This window comes from Lithobates pipiens, unplaced genomic scaffold (assembly GCF_037356315.1).
Source record: "Lithobates pipiens isolate NorthernLeopardFrog02 unplaced genomic scaffold, aLitPip1_a1.2 Scaffold_62, whole genome shotgun sequence".
Classification (NCBI taxonomy): Eukaryota; Metazoa; Chordata; class Amphibia; order Anura; family Ranidae; genus Lithobates; species Lithobates pipiens.
Window position 1 is genome coordinate 1,164,801 of NW_027507884.1, and position 20,200 is coordinate 1,185,000.

Genomic DNA, 20,200 nt, shown 5'->3' on the forward strand with positions numbered 1-20,200 from the left:
CAGACTGTACGTCAGTCCCTATACCGCTGAAGGACTGCTGCAGTATAGGGCAGCGGTCAGCAGTGGTGCACGGCAACCCTATCTATTGTGGACCGATAGCAGTCCTTACAGAACAGCAGACTGTACCGCACTCAAGCCTATGTACCGTAGCACCCTATACCAAGTTACCAGTCCTTATAAGAACTTTTGTGGAACAAGTGAGTTGTGAATGTTTAGCAGACTGCAGCAGAAGGGCAGCAGTCAAGTATAATATCCTTTCTATATTTGGAAGAAAGAATATTATACATGTACAAGCCTATTACTGTACCACTGATACCAGTCCTGAAAAGAACCTTTGTGGAACTAATAATAACAGCAAGTCTTTAAAATTACCCTCACTGCCTGACACACTGCTTCCTGCCTGTCCCTATACAAATTGGCAAAAAAAGAGAACGATTAGTGGTTACTGGAACAGCTCTTTTGTGGACCTTGATAGTAACAGCTAATGATGATGATGATGATGATGATGATGATGAAAGACTAATCTGGCTGTCCCTGTAGCACACACCGTCCTTTCCCTTTCTCTAAACTAACAAAAGACACTCAGGCTGCTGCAAGAATCAGCAGCACAGCAAACCTATCAACACCTAACACCTATACCAGTCCTGAAAAGAACTTTTGTGTACCAAATAGCTAGTGGTTTATCTCTCCCTACTCCACACAGGAACCTGTCCCTATCGTAACAGAAGAAAGAATGTAAAATGGCCACCGGATCGGGTGTATTTATAGGTTAGGGGGAATGTACAAGTGTCCATGTGCTGTCATGTCTCAATTGGCTGTCCTGTATCACATGATAAACGTGTCACCAAAGGTTAAAGTTCTTGTATACATTAAACACGTAAGTCCGCCGCGGCGAACGACGGAAAAAGGCGTTCGAACGTGCGGACCGCGAATGTCGGAAATTCGCCGCGAAACGACCGCCGGGCGAAACGTTCGTCCATCACTACCGATCACACATGAGGCAATCAGACTGTATAGTGTGTGGCCGGCCTTAAAGGAGATTGTACTATTGGATTGTATAGTGTATGTCCAGCCTTAGCCCTTGTACACACGGTCAGAGAATCTGTCGGAATGTGTCCTATCGGACCGTGTCGTCGGATAATCTGACTGTGTGTGGTATGCATCGGACTGATTCCATCTGAATATCCATCGGACCCAATTTTCCAACATGTTGGAAATATTTCCCGACCAACTGGGCCGGTCAGACATACTCCGATCATGTGTAGAGAATTTTGATCGGACCAAGTGCCACGCATGCTCAGATCAAATTCCTACATCAAAGCTATTGGCTACTAGCCTGAATGTAGTCCCATCGTAACGAAATAACGTCATCACGTTCTGAATGATCGGATTTTTCGCCAACTTTGTCCGACCATGTGTATGCAACAGTTTCGGACAAAATCAGACGGACAAAATCCGACGGATTTGGTTGGCAAAATCTCCGACCGTGTGTACAGGGGCTTAAAGGGGATGGTACAATCTGATTGTATAGTGTATGGCTAGCCTTAAAGGAGATTGCACAATCAGATTGTATATCACACATTGTACAATTAGATTGTTTATCGTACACTGTACAATCAGATTGTATAGCATACATTGTACAATCAGATTGTGTAGAGTACATTGTACAATCAGATTGTATAGCACACATTGTACAATTAGATTGTTTATCATACATTGTACAATTAGATTGTATAGCACACATTGTACAATCAGATTGTATAGCGTACATTGTACAATCGGATTGTATAGCGTACATTGTACAATCGGATTGTATAGCGTACATTGTACAATCGGATTGTATAGCGTACATTGTACAATCGGATTGTATAGCGTACATTGTACAATCAGATTGTATAGCGTACATTGTACAATCAGATTGTATAGCGTACATTGTACAATCAGATTGTATAGCGTACATTGTACAATCAGATTGTATAGCGTACATTGTACAATCGGATTGTATAGCGTACATTGTACAATCGGATTGTATAGCGTACATTTTACAATCAGATTGTATAGCGTACATTGTACAATCAGATTGTATAGTGTGTGACAGGCCTTGAAATTCATTGTATAGATGGGGAGTTTTTCACTGCGGAGTTTCTTTCTTCGTTATTGTTTGGAATCGGTCGTCACATCCTCATCGCTCGTCTTGTCTCCGACTTCCATCGTTCCGTCTGTGAGGCTCCTCGTCTTTATGAAGAGCCTCCTCTCTGGGGTCCTCCGCGGGGGATGCTGAACGAGGAGGACGTCCGGGAGGGGGCACACACACACACACACACACACACAGAGGGGTGGATGGGATCGGTGGGGGTCGTTAAGTATTTATGAAGAGCCCAGCAGCAGCAGCACTGTGCCGGAGTCGGTGCTCCCGGCCCCTCCCATCCACTTGTCTGTACGTTGGGGCAGATGCCTCCAGAGCTCAGAAGGAAGGAGGAGAGCGTCAGCATCACTTGCTTGGTGGAGGACCTGACCTGGAGAACCCGAGCTGGAGGACCTGAGCGCTGAACCATGAGCCTCCCCACACACTGACCCACCTAGGACCATGGGACTCGGGACCACCATGGACAGCCTGCGTCCCACCTACTGGGTGCTGGCCAGCCTCACCTTTCTGGTCACCGCCGCCGCCGCCACCTCCTGCCCCGAATACTGCAGGTGTTACTCCACCTGGATCCAGTGCCTGGAGCCCAACACCGTCACCAACGTCTCCCTCTTCCACAACGTGGAGAACGTCACCGAACTGTAAGTGGACCTTCCCGTCCCTCTGGACCCGGGAAAAGGGGGAAAAGTTTGGGAGTGAGCGGAGGAAGGGGAGAGAGAAAGTTCTACAGATCGGGCAGGGGGGCTGCGTCCGTCCGAGAGAGCGAGGAGCTGTGATGGTGGAGGGTGGAGGATGGAGGATGGAGGAATGAGGGAGAGAAAGATGAAAAAAATACACATTATAAAGATAACTTCTAAATAAATAGAAAGAGAAAGAATACAAAATTAGAAAATAAACAATATAAACATAGTGATAGGTGTAACAGAGAAGATGATAGGCACAAGAGATAGAGAGAGAGAGAAAGAAAGAAAGAAAGAAAGAAAGAAAGAAAGAAAGAAAAAAAACACATTATCAATAAACAGATGCATGCAAATAGATACATAGAAAGAAAGAAAGAAAGAAAGAAAGAAAGAAAGTGAATACACATTGTAAATAAACAGATGTGTGTAAATTGATACATAGATAAAAATAAAGAAAGAGTGAGTACAAATACATATAAACCAAGCATGTAAATGTATGAAAGAAAGAAAGAAAGAAAGAAAGAAAGAAAGAAAGAAAGAAAGATAAACTAAACATAGTGATAGGTGTAACAGAGAAGATGATCAATACAAAAGATCAAGAGAGCAAGAAAGAAAAAAATGAAAGAAAGAAAAGAGAAAGAAAGAAAGATAAAAAAATACAAATTATAAATATAATTGTAAATAAACAGAGCATGAGAAAGAAAGAAAAGAAAGAAAGAAAAAACACACATTATAAATAAACAGATGCATGTAAATAGATACATAGAAAGAAAGAAAGAAAGAAAGAAAGAAAGAAAGAAAGAAAGAAAGATAAACTAAACATAGTGATAGGTATAACAGAGAAGATGATCAATACAATAGATCAAGAGAGCAAGAAAGAAAAAAATGAAAGAAAGATAAAAAATACAAATTATAAATATAATTGTAAATAAACAGAGCACAAGAAAGAAAGAAAAGAAAGAAAGAAAGAAAGAAAGTGAATACACATTGTAAATAAACAGATGCATGTAAATTGATATATAGATAAAAAGAAAGAAAGAAAGAAAGAAAGAAAGAGTACACATACATATAAACCAAGCGTGTAAATGTATAGAAGAAAGAACGAAAGAAAGAAAGAAAGAAAGATAAACTAAACATAGTGATAGGTGTAACAGAGAAGATGATCAATACAATAGATCAAGAGAGCAAGAAAGAAAAAATGAAAGAAAGAAAAGAGAAAGAAAAAAAGATAAAAAAAATACAAATTATAAATATAATTGTAAATAAACAGAGCATGAGAAAGAAAGAAAGAAAGAAAGAAAGAAAAAGAAAAATGCATAATATAAATAAACAAATGCATGTAAGTGGAAAGAAAGAAAACGAGAGAGAAAGAAGGAAAGAAAGACAGAAAGACATTATAAATATAATTGTAAATAAACAGAGCATGTAAATGTATAGATAGATAGATAGACAGACAGATAGATAGATAGATAGATAGATAGATAGATAGATAGATAGATAGATAGATAGATAGATAGATAGATAGATAGATAGATAGATCAGGTAATGTTCCTAAGTCCTGATGAAGAGAGCTCTGGCCCCCTGAAACGCGGTGGCTCTTTGATAGAATCTTCTATTGGATCTTACAATGGAATACATTTGTGTCGGGACTGATAATTGGTAATGCGGAGCTCCAATCTCAGCTCCATTTGGCCGCATTACATGACAAGGAAACATTGCAGATCTTCTGGTGTGCAGAAGCTTCCTCACCATTGTATTATTATTGGAAAAGATACAAATAGGATAATAAAGGGTTCCAGTGCTACTTACCCCCCCCCCCCCCCCTCATAGTTTCTATTTCTGTCTATACCCCCCCCCCCCCCCTCCTCTTGGGGAGATGCACCCTCTTTACTTGTCCAGGTATTGCTATCACCAGAACAGGAGGTGAAAATAATCTTCTAATGGGGACACATTAAGTGTAAACTCTCTATGAAGGGAATCCCCTCCCCCTTTCATGTTACGTCCTCAGGACAAAAAGTGAGAAGAAATCTCCCTATCAGGGCACAGGCCGCCGCCGCACACAATAAACGGACAGCAATCTTTAACCCTTCCCTAACTCTATCCAACAGTACAAAGAAAAAGGTTTTGGCTCGATATACTGTATACTACCATTCACATGCAAAAGCTTTTATTCGTTTTATTTATACATTTTTTATTGAGATAGTATTTGAGTATTCTTTTATTTTATGTCAGAAAGCTGATTATCCTCCATGTAAAAATAAAAAATCAATCTGCCGTCCTTGTCCTCTTCAAAGGGACCGATCAACTCCTGGATCCCTGACCTTTATAGAGCCAAGGCAGTGCCAGGACAAGGTTATCTAGTGCCCAGGGCGAAGATGCCAAACAGCGCCCCCCCCCTAAAAATGTATGAGCATTATGTGCCAGCAAAAATCCTCCAATCATCCCTATCAACACAAATTCACCCGCCCAATCCCCCTTCCTAACACAAATAACCCGCACCGGGCACAAATCCTCTACCACTCAAATTTCCCCGCTGAGCGTAAATCCCCCCCCCCCCCCAAAGTCCCCTCTCCCGGCACACATGCCCCGAAATCATCCCCCCTAGCACTAATCCCCCCTAATTCCCCCTCCTAGCACAAATCCATCAATCATCCCTACTAGCACAAATCCACCCCCCCCCCCCAATTCCCCTTCCTAACACAAATATCCTGCGCCTAGTAAAAATCCTCTAACCCTCAAATTTCCCCTCTAAGCATAATTTCCCCTCCCCTCCAAATTCCCCTCTCCTAGTACAAATCCTCCCAAATCCCCTCTCCTAGCACTAATCCCCCCCAAATTTCCCCTCCTAGCACAAATCCCTCAATCATCCCTTCTAGCACAAATCTATTTTCCCCTCCCCAAAATTCCCCTTTCTAACACAAATATCCTGCGCCTAGCACAAATCCTCTACTCCTCAAATTTCCCCTCTCAGCGTAAATCCCCCCCCCCGCCCCAAATTCCCCTCTGCCAGCACAAATGCCCAACAAATCCCCTCTCCTAGCACTAATCCCCCCAAATTTCCCCTCCTAACACAAATCCCTCAATCATCCCTTCTAGCACAAATCTATTTTCCCCTCCCCAATATCCCCCTTCCTAACACAAATATCCTGTGCCTAGCACAAATCCTCTACTCCTCAAATTTCCCCTCTGAGCATAAATCCCTCCCCTCCAAATCCCCCTTTCCCAGCACACATGCCCCCAAATCCTCTCCCCTAGCACTAATTCCCCCTCCTAGCACAAATCCCTCAATCATCCCTACTAGCACAAATCCATTCCACCCCCCACCCCCCATCCCCGTTCCTAACACAAAAATCCCCTAACCCTCAAATTTCTCATGTAAGCGTAATTCCCCCCCCCCCAAATCCCCCTTTCCCAGCACACATGGCCCCAAATCCTCTCCCCTAGCACTAATTCCCCCTCCTAGCACAAATCCCTCAATCATCCCTACTAGCACAAATCCATTCCACCCCCCATCCCCATTCTTACACAAAAATCCCCTAACCCTCAAATTTCTCATGTAAGCGTAATCCCCCCCCCCCACCCAAATCCCCCTTTCCCAGCACACATGCCCCCAAATCCTCTCCCCTAGCACAAATTCCCCCTCCTCCTAGCATAAATCCCTCAATCATCCCTACTTGCATAAATCCACTCCACCCCCCCCCCCCCCATCCCCGTTCCTAACACAAAAATCCCCTAACCCTCAAATTTCTCATGTAAGCGTAATTCCCCCCCCCTCCCCTCCAAATTACCCTTTCCCAGCACACATGCCCCCAAAGCCTCTCTCCTAGCACTAATCTCCCCCTAATTTCCCGCTCCTAGCAAAAATCCTCTACCCCTCAAATTTCCCCTCTGAGCATAATTCCCCCTCCCCTTCAAATTCCCCTCTCCTAGTACAAATCTTCCCAATTCCCTTCAACTAGCACTAATCCCCCCAAATTTCCCCTCCTAGTACAAATCCCTCAATCATCCCTTCTAGCACAAATCTATTCCCCCTCTGCAAAATCCAAAATCCCTAACATAAATACCCCCCCTGCTAGCAAAAATCCTCTACCCCTCAAATTTCCCCTCTGAATCCCTCAATCATCCCTACTAGCACAAATCCACTCCCCCCAATCCCCCCATTCCCTAACACAAATACCTCTTTCCAAATCACCCCTTCTAGCAAAGTACCCCAAATCCCAGGCGCCTAGGGCACCTTTTCCCCTCCCGCTTGCCCCTTTTCCCGGCCCTGGAGCCCTGTATAACCGCAGAGTGTGTCCAAATGCATTATGGAACTGGTGGCTTGGCTGGAATATATCAAGTTTGTTGGTGGTGGTGTTGGCTGTACTATCTGCTCACCCACACTTTCTGTATTGACCGATTTTGTTTATATCTTACACTTTTTATATGTTTTTACGTCTGCCTGTGAAGGAGATTGGAGGAATGCAGTTGGGGGTGTGTTGTCCTCTTTGGCCGGGGTCTTTTCCTGGTCTTCTGGGCTGTTCTCACAGTTCCGGAAGGTACTCGTTCCTAGATTTATTACACAATGCTTCTAAGCTTTGGTTGGACCAGGAACTACCTGCATACGAGCAACCACTTGTACCTTTTTTGGATCCCGTTCTTTTACTTATTGGCAACAATCCTTTTTTTGGGGGTGGAAAGGAGAAGGTTGGCACTTGTCAATGTCATTTTTGGTGTGACGTTCCCTTAGTCTGGTTGATCTGGGCTTTCTGATTTTGTGTTGTATCAACTTTCTTCTTAAAGCGAAAAAAATAAATGCAATTGTAAATTTAGGTTGTGGTTACCTGCCACGCACAAGCCAGCAGCCCAACGATCAATCAATGGTCAATAGCCAATTAAAACCGTCTCGTTTGTGTCAATGGAGAGGACACAACGAAGCCCAAGTGAAGACGTCTTTCTTATTGCACAATCATAGCTTTCACTGGTAAAATATCCAGTCCGATCGTTTCCCAGGGCAGGATTGGGCAGGAGGGATGAGGGAAAGGCTACAGACAAACATTCCTTGTAAATGGTTGGATTGGAAGAGTTCTCTCGAATCTGTAGGTACCCAAAGCCAGAAGGGTGGAGCCATCAAGTCTGTAGCAAAAATGTGTATTTTGTTTTGGATAGATCGAGCAAGGGTTAGAGCAGTGCTCTTCAAACTGCAGCCCGGTGGCCCGGATACGGCAATTTGCTTTTTTTTTATCCGTTTTTTTGGGGCACTATTTCATACACCAACGGTGGGGCATAATTCCACCCACTGACACCAATGATGGGGCACAATTCCTCCCTCTGACACCAATGATGAGGCACTATTCCTCCCACTGATACCAACGACGGGGCACTATTCCCTCCACTGACACCAATGATGGGCCACAACTCCTTTCACTGACACCAAGGATGGGGCATTGTTTGCCCCACCTTATGCCAGGACATTTTCTACTCCCACACAGTCTGAGCCCCCTAAAGTCTGAAGGACGGTAAACTGACCCTTTGTTTAGAAGGTTTGGGCGATCCTGGATTAGAGCCTTTGTCAAGTATCTATTACCATTTGTGTCCCCATTAGGGGAGATGTCTTCTCACCAGGGCTGGACTGGGACAAAAAGTTGGCCCTGGACTTCATCCAAATCGGCCCACTTTAATTTTGAGTGTCCCCATCAGCACCCAACTTACATCAGAGTTGTCCCCAACAACGTCTCCCTTACATCAGAGTGGTCCCAATCAGCACCCCCTTCACATCAGAGTGGCCCCATCAGCACCCCCTTACATCAGAGTGGTCCCCATCAGCACCCCTTTACATCAGAGTGGTCCCCTTCACATCAGAGTGGTCCCCATCAGCACCCCCTTACATAAGAGTGATCCCCATCAGCACCCCCTTACATCCGAGTGGTCCCCATCAGCACCCCCTTACATCAGAGTGGTCCCCATCAGCACCCCCTTACATCAGAGTGGTCCCCATCAGCACCCCTTTACATCAGAGTGGTCCCCTTCACATCAGAGTGGTCCCCATCAGCACCCCCTTACATAAAAGTGGTCCCCATCAGCACCCCCTTACATCAGAGTGGTCCCCATCAGCACCCCTTTACATCAGAGTGGTCCCCATCAGCACCCCTTTACATCAGAGTGGTCCCCTTCACATCAGAGTGGTCCCCATCAGCACCCCCTTACATAAAAGTGGTCCCCATCAGCACCCCCTTACATCAGAGTGGTCCCCATCAGCACCCCTTTACATCAGAGTGGTCCCCATCAGCACCCCTTTACATCAGAGTGGTCCCCTTCACATCAGAGTGGTCCCCATCAGCACCCCCTTACATAAAAGTGGTCCCCATCAGCACCCCCTTACATCAGAGTGGTCCCCATCAGCACCCCTTTACATCAGAGTGGTCCCCATCAGCACCCTTTTACATCAGAGTGGTCCCCTTCACATCAGAGTGGTCCCCATCAGCACCCCCTTACATAAGCATGGTCCCCATCAGCACCCCCTTACATCCGAGTGGTCCCCATCAGCACCCCCTTACATCCGAGTGGTCCCCATCAGCACCCCCTTACATCAGAGTGGTCCCCATCAGCACCCCCCTTACATCAGAGTGGTCCCCATCAGCACCCCCCTTACATCAGAGTGGTCCCCATCAGCGCCCCCTTACATTCAGAGTGGTCCCATTAGTGTCCTCTTACATCAGGCATAACCCCTCTTCTTCCCATCCCACGTGTACTCAGAGCTCTCCAGAATGAAGGCAGCTTCTCTTCCTCTCTCCAGTCATGTGATAAGTGACAAGTGATAAGGGGAGAGAGGAAGGAAAGCCGGCTGTCTATCTCCCCAGGTTGAAGGGAGCAGAAAGCCTAATCCTCACTCCAGCGAGTGTCGGCAGCTGCTCCTTGGTGATAGGAAAGAAATAGCGATCATTCCTATAAGTGAGGAGCAGCTTCCAGGACTGCACCTGACTGGCCCACTGAGCCATCGGCCCACCGGGAAACTCCCGGTAGTCCCAATGGCCAGTACATGCCTGCTTCTCACTCACCCTCAGGTCAAGAAGTGATAGCAAGGGGGACACAGAAAAAAAAATGTAAATACAGTTCCAGTAGAGCAAGGTGATAGAACTTCCGACAATTTTTTTTCCTTGTTTTGCTTTGTCTGTCGTTTTTTCCTGCTCTGGAGTATTGGCTGTTGTTTACCTCTTAAGCCAGGTTCAACCTTGTATGTTGACTTCTCCGTCCATGTTCTGCAGCGTTATTACCTGCGCTTGGCCACGTGATTTTCATGCGTTTTTTTTTTCATTCGTTATTGGGCAGAAGTATATTTGTGTAGACCAGTGTTTCTCAATTCCAGTCCTCATGGCCCACTAACAGGTCATGTTTTCAGGCTCTCCATTATTTTGCACAGGCGATTTGATCAGTTTCACTGCCTTAGTAATTACCCCAGCTGTTTGATCTGAGGGAAATCCTGAAAACATGACCTGTTAGTGGGCCATGAGGACTGGAATTGAGAAACACTGGTTTAGGCCAAAGGGGGTTAGTAGGGGCAAATAATTGTTTGGTGCCCACACGCGCGCCCGCCGCCCCCGGCTGTGCCGTGATTTGACACAGCACAAGGCCATCAGTTGGTGCTGGCCAATGATTGACCGCCGGCACTCGCTTATCGGCTCCGACGTTCAGAGAAGGAAGCTCTGTGATGTGACCCAGTGGTTCTCAACCCTGTCCTCAAGTACCCCCAACAGGCCATGTTTTGGGACTTTCTCATAGATAAAATAGCTGTCCGACATACCAAGCCCTTGACTCTGATTTAACGCACCTGTGCAAAATAAAGGAAAACCTGCAAACATGGCCTGTTGGGGGTAGTCGAGGACAGGGTTGAGAAGCAGTGATGTAAACAACACAGAGCTCTGAATAGTGATCTTGCAGTTTTTTTTTTTGTTTTTTATCCCAGCAAAAAACAGCAAGATCTAGTAGTAAAAGCACGACATAACACACACCTTACATGCTGTTTGGCACATATTTAACCCCTTTATCACCCTAGATGTTAACCCTCCTTCCCAGCCAGCGTCATTAGTACAGTGACAGTGTATAGTTTTATCATTGATCTCTGTATTAATGTCACTATTGATGTCAGTTAGTTGGATAGTTTACCCCCCCCCACAGCCAGCGTCAATTAGTGTCAGACTGCCTGCCATAATATCGCAGTCCCACTATAAGTCACTGATCACCGCCTTTACTAGTATACAAAAAATAAAAAACATTCCAGTATCTATACCAGACACTAAAAACTCAAACCAATCAATATACACTTAGTGGGATATTTTTTTTAACTGCGAGAGGGACATCAGTCCCGATCGTGGAGAGCCTCTGCAGAGGCTTCTGTGCCCACCAGCGTCACCTACCAGTGCCCCCCAGCGCCACCTAACAGTGCCCACAATATCACCCATCAGTGCCCACAGTGGAAGTGTCACCTCTCAGTGCCCACAGTGCAATAAATCACCAATCAGTGCGTCATCACCAGTGCTGCCTATCAATACCACCTACCCGTGCCACCTACCAGTGCCCATCAGTGCCACCTACCAGTGCCCATCAGTGCCACCCCAAAAAAAAGGCAATCACCGGTGGCTGCGAGAGGGACATCATTCCAGATCGTGGAGAGCCTCTGCAGAGGCTTCAGTGCCCACCAGCGCCACCTATCAGTGCCCACAGTATCGCCCATCAGTGCCCACAGTGTCACCTATCAGTGCCCAAAGTGCCACCTCTCAGTGCCCACAGTGCAATAAATCAGTGCGTCATCACCAGTGCTGCCTATCAACACCACCTACCTGTGCCACCTACCAGTGCCCATCAGTGGCACCCATCAGTGTCACCCAGCAGGGCTCATCAGTGCCGTCTTATAAGTGCCCATCAGTGTTGCCTTATCAGTGCAGCCTCAAAAGCGAATATCAATAAAGGAGAAAAATTATCCGTTTGCAAAATTTTATAACAAACTATGAAACATGTTTGGTTTTTTTCCCAAAATTTTCCGTCTTTTTTTGTTTGTTTAGCAAAAAATAAAAACCCCAGTGGTGATTAAATACCACCAAAAGAAAGTTCTATTTGTGTGAAAAAAAATGATAAACGTTCATTTGGGTACAGTGTAGTATGACCGCGCAATTGTCAGTGAAAGAATTGGTGGGGAGGGGGGTTTAAGTGCCCGGTAAGCAAGAGGTTAAAAAAAATGTATTGGATGTGTTTTGTAGCAGAAAAAAAATGTATATATACATATAATTTTTTTTTCTGCCAATTTTTCTGTCTTTTTTTTATTTATATATATATATATATATATATATATATATATATATATATATATATATATATATATATATATATAAAAATAAAATAAATGATGATCAAATACAAATCGTAACAATTTAATTTGTGTACAGTGTTGTATGACCGCGCAATGGACCGTTAAAGTCACGCAGTGCTGAATAGTAAAAAAAAATGCCCTGGTCATGAAGGGGGTAAAACCTTCCAGAGGTCAAGTGCTTACAGATGTTGGTCTGATTATGTAGCGTCCCATCATTATCATTTTCATTGTTATCACTTTTATTACAATTGTTTGCTATGAGACTTTTGTATGATGGTTGAGTTTTGTTGTTGTAGCGCCTGTTCTGTCCTTTACATGGTTGTCTAATATTGTAAACAGCTCAGCCTAACAGTTCTGGATAATTCAACTCAACTAGAAGGAAGAGGATTGAATGTTTTGTGTCTGTACATGCTATGAGTAAGGCTTTGGCCGAAACGCGTTAGGACGTTTTTACTGTATCCTGCTATGTAGCCAATAAAGAATTGTCACAATGAATGTTACCTCGTAGCTAGCTTCATCGTATCAGTCGATTCAGACATGCTTGGGACAAACAAAGATTTATACTCAGACAAAAAAGAGTAACACAAAATGTAATATATATATATATATATATATAATATACAGTGCCTTGAAAAAGTATTCACACCCCTTGAAATATTCCACATTTTGTCATGTTACAACCAAAAACAACCGCCCCTTATTTTATTTATTTATTTATTTACACACACACATATATATATATATACAGTATATATATATATATATATACAGTATATATATATATTTATTTACATATATATATATATATATATATATATACAGTATATATATATATATATATATATATATATATATATATACTAAAAATAGACTTAATGTGTGTTAAGATATACTTTGTGATACGCAAGCAACTAAAACGTTGTCCGTTTATATGTATAAAAATTGTTGAAAAAATAAAATACAGAATAAAAAAAAAAAAATGTAGTATATATATATATATATATATATATATATATATATATATATATACCATGCCCTGAAAAAGTATTCATACCCCTTGAAATACTGAATAAAAAAACAAAAAAAAGTTGTATATATATATATATATATATATATATATATATATACACATATATATATATATATATATATATATACACATATATATATATATATATATATATATATATATATATATATATATATATACTGTATATATATATATATACAGTGCCTTGAAAAAGTATTCACACCCCTTGAAATTTTCCACATTTTGTCATGTTACAACCAAAAACGTAAATGTATTTTATTGGGATTTTATGTGATAAACCAACACAAAGCGGCACATAATTGTCAAGTAGAAAGAAAATGATAAATTATTTTCAAAACTTTTTACAAATAAATATGTGAAAAGTGTGTGGGGGGGTACATTTGTATGGCGCCCCCCGGAGTCAATACTTTGTAGAACCCCCTTCCACTGCAATTACAGCTGCAAGTCTTTTTGGGGATGACTCTACCAGCTTTGCACATCTAGAGAGGGACATTTCTGCCCGTTCTTCTTCTTTGCAAAATATCTCAAGCTCTGTCAGATTGGACGGAGAGCGTCTGTGAACAGCAATTTTCAAGTCTTACCACAGATTCTCTATTGGATTTAGGTCTGGGCTTTGACTGGGCCATTCTAACACATGAATATGATTTGATGTAAATCATTCCATTGTAGCTCTGACTGTATGTTTCGAGTCGTTGTCCTGCTGGAAGGTGAACCTCCACCCCAGTCTCTGATTTTCTTTCTTCTAAGATTGTCCTGTATTTGGCTCCATCCATCTTCCCATCAACTCTGACCAGCTTCCCTGTCGGAGAAAAGCATCCCCACAACATGAGGCTGCCACCACCATGTTTCACGGTGGGGATGGTGTGTTGAGGGTGATGTGCAGTGTTAGTTTTCCACCACACATAGCGTTTTGCTTTTAGGCCAAAAAGTAAAATTTTGGTCTCATCTGATCAGATCACCTTCTTCCTCATGTTTGCTGTGTCCTCCACATGGCTTCTCACAAACTGCAAACAGGACTTCTTATGGCTTCTTCTTGACAGGACCGTCCCAAATAGGGCAGGCCTTATCATTGTTGGGGGGCCCAATGCAGCTGACAATTGAGCCCGCGCTGATGCCCACCGGAGTTTCAACACTTGTTGGCTGCCCATTGTAAATACAGAAGCGCTGCAGTGACAGCGCTCATCTGTGGGCGGCCGTGCAGATCCCTCTCTGATCTACTCATCTCCATGTAAAAAAGCAGAGGAGTGAGAAAAGAGGAGGGGGGCGGGGAATATACACAGGCACAAGCCCCTCGAGAAGCCAGCAGCCTGCATGGACAGTCTGTGAGTTTAGCTGCTCTTCTGTGACTGCACTCTGTGAGGTTTTCTAGATGCTGGGAGAGGATTTGGGGAGGGAGAAAAGCTCTACACTGGAGAGGAGAGGAGGGGGGTGTGCGCTCTGCACTCGATACAAAGCTCACCCTTCAACCCTGCACTTTGCACATAGCTCACCCTTCAACCCTGCATTCCTTACATAACGCACCCCTCAACACTGCCTTCCTTACATAGAACACCCCTCAACCCTGCATTCCTTACATAGATCACCCCTCAACCCTGCATTCCTTACATAGATCACCCCTCAACCCTGCATTCCTTACATAGATCACCCCTCAACCCTGCATTTCTTACATAACGCACCCCTCAACCCTGCATTCCTTACATAGATCACCCCTGAACCCTGCATTCCATGCGTAGCACACTCCTCAACCCTGCATTCCATATGTAGCACACCCCTTAACCCTGCATTCCTATACGTAGCACATACCCCTCAACCCTGCACTCCATACAAAGCTCACCCCTCAACCCTGCACTTTGCACATAGCACACCATTCAACCTTGCATTCCTTACGTAGCACACCCTCAACCCTGCATTCCTTACATAACGCACCCCACATCCCTACATTCCATACATAACACACCCCTCAACTCTGCACTCCATACAAAGCTCACCCCTGAACCCTGCACTTTGCACATAGCGCACCATTCAGCCTTGCATTCCTTACATAGCACACCCTCAACCTTGCATTCCTTACATAACGTACCCCTCATCCCTGCATTCCATACATAACACACACCTCAACCCTGCATTCCTTACATAACGCACCCCTCAACCCTACAATCCATACATAACACACCCCTCAACCCTGCATTCCATATGTAGCACACCCCTCAACCCTGCATTCCATAGGTAGCGCACCCCTTAACCCTGCATTTCATACAAAGCTCACCCCACAACCCTGCCCTTTGCACATAGTGCTTCAACCTTGCATGCCTTACTTAGCGCTCCCCTCAACCCTGCATTCCATATATAACACACCCCTAAACCCTGCATTCCTTACATAACACTTCCCTCAACCCTGCACTTTGCACATAGCGCACCCTTCAACCTTGCATTCCTTACATAGTGCACCCCTCAAACCTGCATTCCATACATAACACACTCCACAACCCTGCATTCCTTATATAACACACCCCTCAACCCTGCATTCCTTATATAACGCACCGCTCAAGCCTGCATCCCATACAAAACACACCCCTCAACCCTGCATTCTATAAATAGCACACCCCTCAACCCTGCATCCCATATGTAGCACAACTCTCAACCTTACATTCCATATATAGCTCATCCCTCGACCCTACATTCCATACGTAGCGCACTCCTTAACCATGCAGTCCATACGTAGTGCACCCCTCAATCCTGCATTCCATACATAGCACACCCCTCAGCCCTGCATTCCATACAAAGCTCACCTCTCAACCCTGCACTTTTCACATAGATCCCCCTTAAACCCTGCATTCCTTTATGTAGTGCACCCCTCAACCCTGCAGGCTGCACATAGCTCACCCCTCAACCCTGCACTCTGTACATAGCTCAACTTTCAACCCGGCACTCTGTGCATAGCTCACTCTTCAACCCTGCACTCTATGTAGTGCATTCCATAACCCTGCAGTCTGTACATAGTGCACTCCTGAAACCCTGGTTTATAACAATGCCTGTCAGTGCAGTTTCGCCACACTCACAAATTAATGCAGAGGTATTGATGTGCAGTAACCTCTAGCAACCAATGAGTGAACAGTAATGATCTACTGTAATCTCTAGCAACCAATCAGTGAGCAATAATGTTGTGCAGTAATCTCTAGCAACATATTAGTTAGCAGTAATGATGTGCAGTAACCTCTAGCAACCAATCAGTGAGCAGTAAGGTTGTGCAGTAACCTCTAGCAACCAATCAGCAGCAAAAATGTGCTTTAGCTTCTAGCAACCAGTCAGTGGGCGGCAATGATATGCTGCAACCTCTGGCAACCAATTGCAATTGCTGCCTAACCTGCTGCAGTAAACAGATTTTCAGCCTAGCTGCTATTTAATGTATGTCTCAGAATTGGGTATGGGCCCAAGAAAATGTTTGCCCAGGGACCAATCAATATTAAAGATTAAAGCCCTGCTTCTTGCCACGCCCCCATAAAGGCCAAATTTGTGGAGAGCACAACTAATAGTTTTCCTGTGGACAGATTCTCCCACCTGAGCTGTGGATCTCTGCAGCTCCTCCAGAGTTACCATGGACCTCTTGGCTCTTCTCTGATGAATGTTCTCCTTGCCAGGCCGGTCAGTTTAGGTGGACGGCCATGTCTTGGTAGGTTTGCAGTTGTGCCATACTCTTTCCATTTTCGGATGATGGATTGAACAGAGCTCTGTGAGATGTTCAAAGCTTGGGATATGTTTTTTTTTATAACCTAACCCTGCTTTAAACTTCTCCACAATGTTATCCCTGACCTGTCTGGTGTGTTCCTTGGCCTTCATGATGCTGTTTGTTCACTAAGGTTCTCAAACCTCTGAGGGCTTCACAGAACAGCTGTATTTATACTGAGATGAAATTACACACAGGTGGACTCTATTTAGTTATTAGGTGACTTTTAAGGGCATTTGGTTTTATTTAGGGGTATCGGAGTAAAGGGGGGGCTGAATACAAATGTACCCCGTACTTTTCACATATTTATTTGTAAAAAAAAATTGAAAGCCATTTATCTGTTTCTTTCCACTTCACAATTATGTGCCACTTTGTGTTGGTCTATTACATACAATTCCAATAAAATACATTTACGTTTTTTGGTTGTAACATGACAAAACGTGGAAAATGTCAAGGGGTATGAATACTTTTTCAAGGCACTGTACATATTGTATATAAAAATGGGGCAGACTGGATGGACCACTTAACCACGTGGCCTTTTCTTCTGCCGTCACCCTTCAATGTTTCTAAACGCCATCAGCTTCATTCAACTGTCACTTTCCTGGTTTCCCACCGGCCGCGGAGTCTCAATTCTTCAGCTGCAACTATAAATAAATGATTAGGTAGAGAGAGGCCACTTATGGGGGGGGGCTGGGAACGCCGGCGCAGAGATCTCCTTAACCACTTCCGGACCGCGCCGCCGCAGTTTTACGTCGCTATTTTGAAGAGGAATATCGTTGTTATAGCAGAAGCTAGCTTCCATAACCCCCGGTATCCTCTTCTTCAGTGGAGCGTTTCCACTTCAAGATAAAAGTGGTCTCTGTGGCGGATTCACCGCAAGATCACTTTTATCAGCTCCGGTGCCCTCCGTCGCTTACTGGAGCCGTCGGCAGTGGCGGAGGTGATCGGATGTTGTCCCTCGTGTGAGAAGATGGCCCCCCCCCCACCCGTCTCCATATCATTTCCGTCAAAACGTCACTTCCGCCCATAGCTCTTAAAGGGACATTATTTTTTTTCGCATTTTTTTAAATTACAACATTTTTTTTTTATCTTTTTTAATTTTTTTATTGTATTTTAGTGTAAATATGAGATTTGGGGTCTTTTTATCTCATATTTAAGAGGTCCTGTCGTGCTTTTTTTTCTATTACAAGGGATGTTTACATTCCTTGTAATGGGAATAAAAGTGACAGTTTTAAAAGAACAGTGTAAAAATAAAAAATAAAAGGTAAAATAATTAATAAAAAAAAATGTTTTTTTTTTTTTTTAAATGCGCCCCGTCCCGAGGGATGTTTACATTCATTGTAATAGGAATAAAAGTGACACAATTAAAAAAAAAAAAAAAAAAACAGTGTAAAAATGTAAAAAATAAATAAAAAAGTGTAAAAATTTAAAAAAAAAAATAAAAAAGGTAAAATAAATAAGATTTTTTTTTTTTAACGCAACGCGCCCCTTTCTGACGAGCTTGCGTGCAGAAGCAAATGCATACGTGAGTAATAGGAATAAAAGTGACACAATTAAAAAAAAAAAAACAGTGTTAAAAAAAAAAAAGGTAAAATAAATAAGAATTTTTTTTTTTTTAAAATGCGCCCCATTCCGAGGGATGTTTACATTCATTGTAATAGAAATAAAAGTGACACAATTTAAAAAAAAAAAAAAAAGGGTAAAATAAATAATAATAAAAAAATGTTTTAACGCAACGTGCCCCATCCCGACGAGCTTGCGTGCAGAAGCAAATGCATATGTGAGTTATAGGAATAAAAGTGACACAATTAAAAAAAAAACAGTGTAACAAAAAAAAAGGTAAAATAAATAAGAAAAACATTTATTTTTATTTTTTTTAAATGCGCCCCGTCCCGAGGGATGTTTACATTCATTGTAATAGGAATAAAAGTGACACAATAAAAAAAAAAAAAAAAGGGTAAAATAAATAATAATACAAAAATGTTTTAACGCAACGTGCCCCATCCCGACGAGCTTGCGTGCAGAAGCAAATGCATACGTGAGTAATAGGAATAAAAGTGACACAATTTAAAAAAAAAAAAACAGTGTATAAAAAAAAAGGTAAAATAAATAAGATTTTTTTTTTTGAACGCAACGTGCCCCATCCTGACGAGCTTGTGTGCAGAAGCAAATGCATATGTGAGTTATAGGAATAAAAGTGACACAATTAAAAAAAAAACAGTGTAACAAAAAAAAAGGTAAAATAAATAAGAAAAACATTTATTTTTATTTTTTTTAAATGCGCCCCGTCCCGAGGGATGTTTAGATTCATTGTAATAGAAATAAAAGTGACACAATTTAAAAAAAAAAAGTGTAAAAAAAAAAAAAAAGGGTAAAATAAATAATAATAAAAAAATGTTTTAACGCAACGTGCCCCATCCCGACGAGCTTGTGTGCAGAAGCAAACGCATACGTGAGTAATAGGAATAAAAGTGACACAATTTAAAAAAAAAACTGTGTAAAAAAAAAAAAAAGGGAAAATAAATAAGAAAAACATTTTTTTTTCTTTTTTTTTTTTAAATGCCGTCCCGAGGGATGTTTACATTCATTGTAATAGAAATAAAAGTGACACCATTTAAAAAATAAAAATAAAAAAGTTTAAAAATGTAAAAAAAAAAAAAAAAGGGTAAAATCCCGACGAGCTTGTGTGCAGAAGCGAACACATACGTGAGTAATAGGAATAAAAGTGACACAATTAAAATAAAAAAATTAAATAAAAATTAAGTGTAAAAATGTACAAAAAAAAAAGGTAAAATAAATAAGAATTTTTTTTTTAAAACGTGCCCCATCCCGATGAGCTCATGTGCAGAAGCGAACGCATACGTGAGTAGCGCCCGCATATGAAAACGGTGTTCAAACCACACATGTGAGATATCGCCGCGATCGGTAGAGCGAGAGCAATAATTCCAGCCCTGGACCTCATCTGTCACTCAAAAATGCAACCTGTAGAATTTTTTAAACATCGCCTATGGAGATTTTTAAGGATAAAAGTTTGTCGCCATTCCACGAGAAGTTTGTCGCCATTCCACGAGCGGGCGCAATTTTGAAGTGTGACATGTTGGGTATCAATTTACTCGGCGTAACGTTATCTTTCACAGTATAAAAAAAAATTGGCCTAATTTTACTGTTGTCTTATTTTTTTTTTCATTTTAAAAAAGTGTATTTTTTTCCATTAAAAGTGCGCAACAGATACGGTGCAACAGAAAGTATTGCAACGACC

At 42.5% G+C, this 20,200-nt stretch overlaps 1 protein-coding gene across 1 annotated transcript in view; it reads left to right on the forward strand.

Moving 5' to 3' along the window:
- Window positions 1-2,423: 2,423 nt before the first annotated feature.
- NTRK1 (neurotrophic receptor tyrosine kinase 1) overlaps window positions 2,424-20,200 on the forward strand; it is a 170,547-nt gene continuing 152,770 nt past the window's right edge. The window contains exon 1 of the mRNA XM_077467839.1: window positions 2,424-2,784. Coding sequence (XP_077323965.1) covers window positions 2,588-2,784 — 197 coding nt within the window. The 5' untranslated portion in view covers window positions 2,424-2,587. The remainder of the gene's footprint in view (window positions 2,785-20,200) is intronic.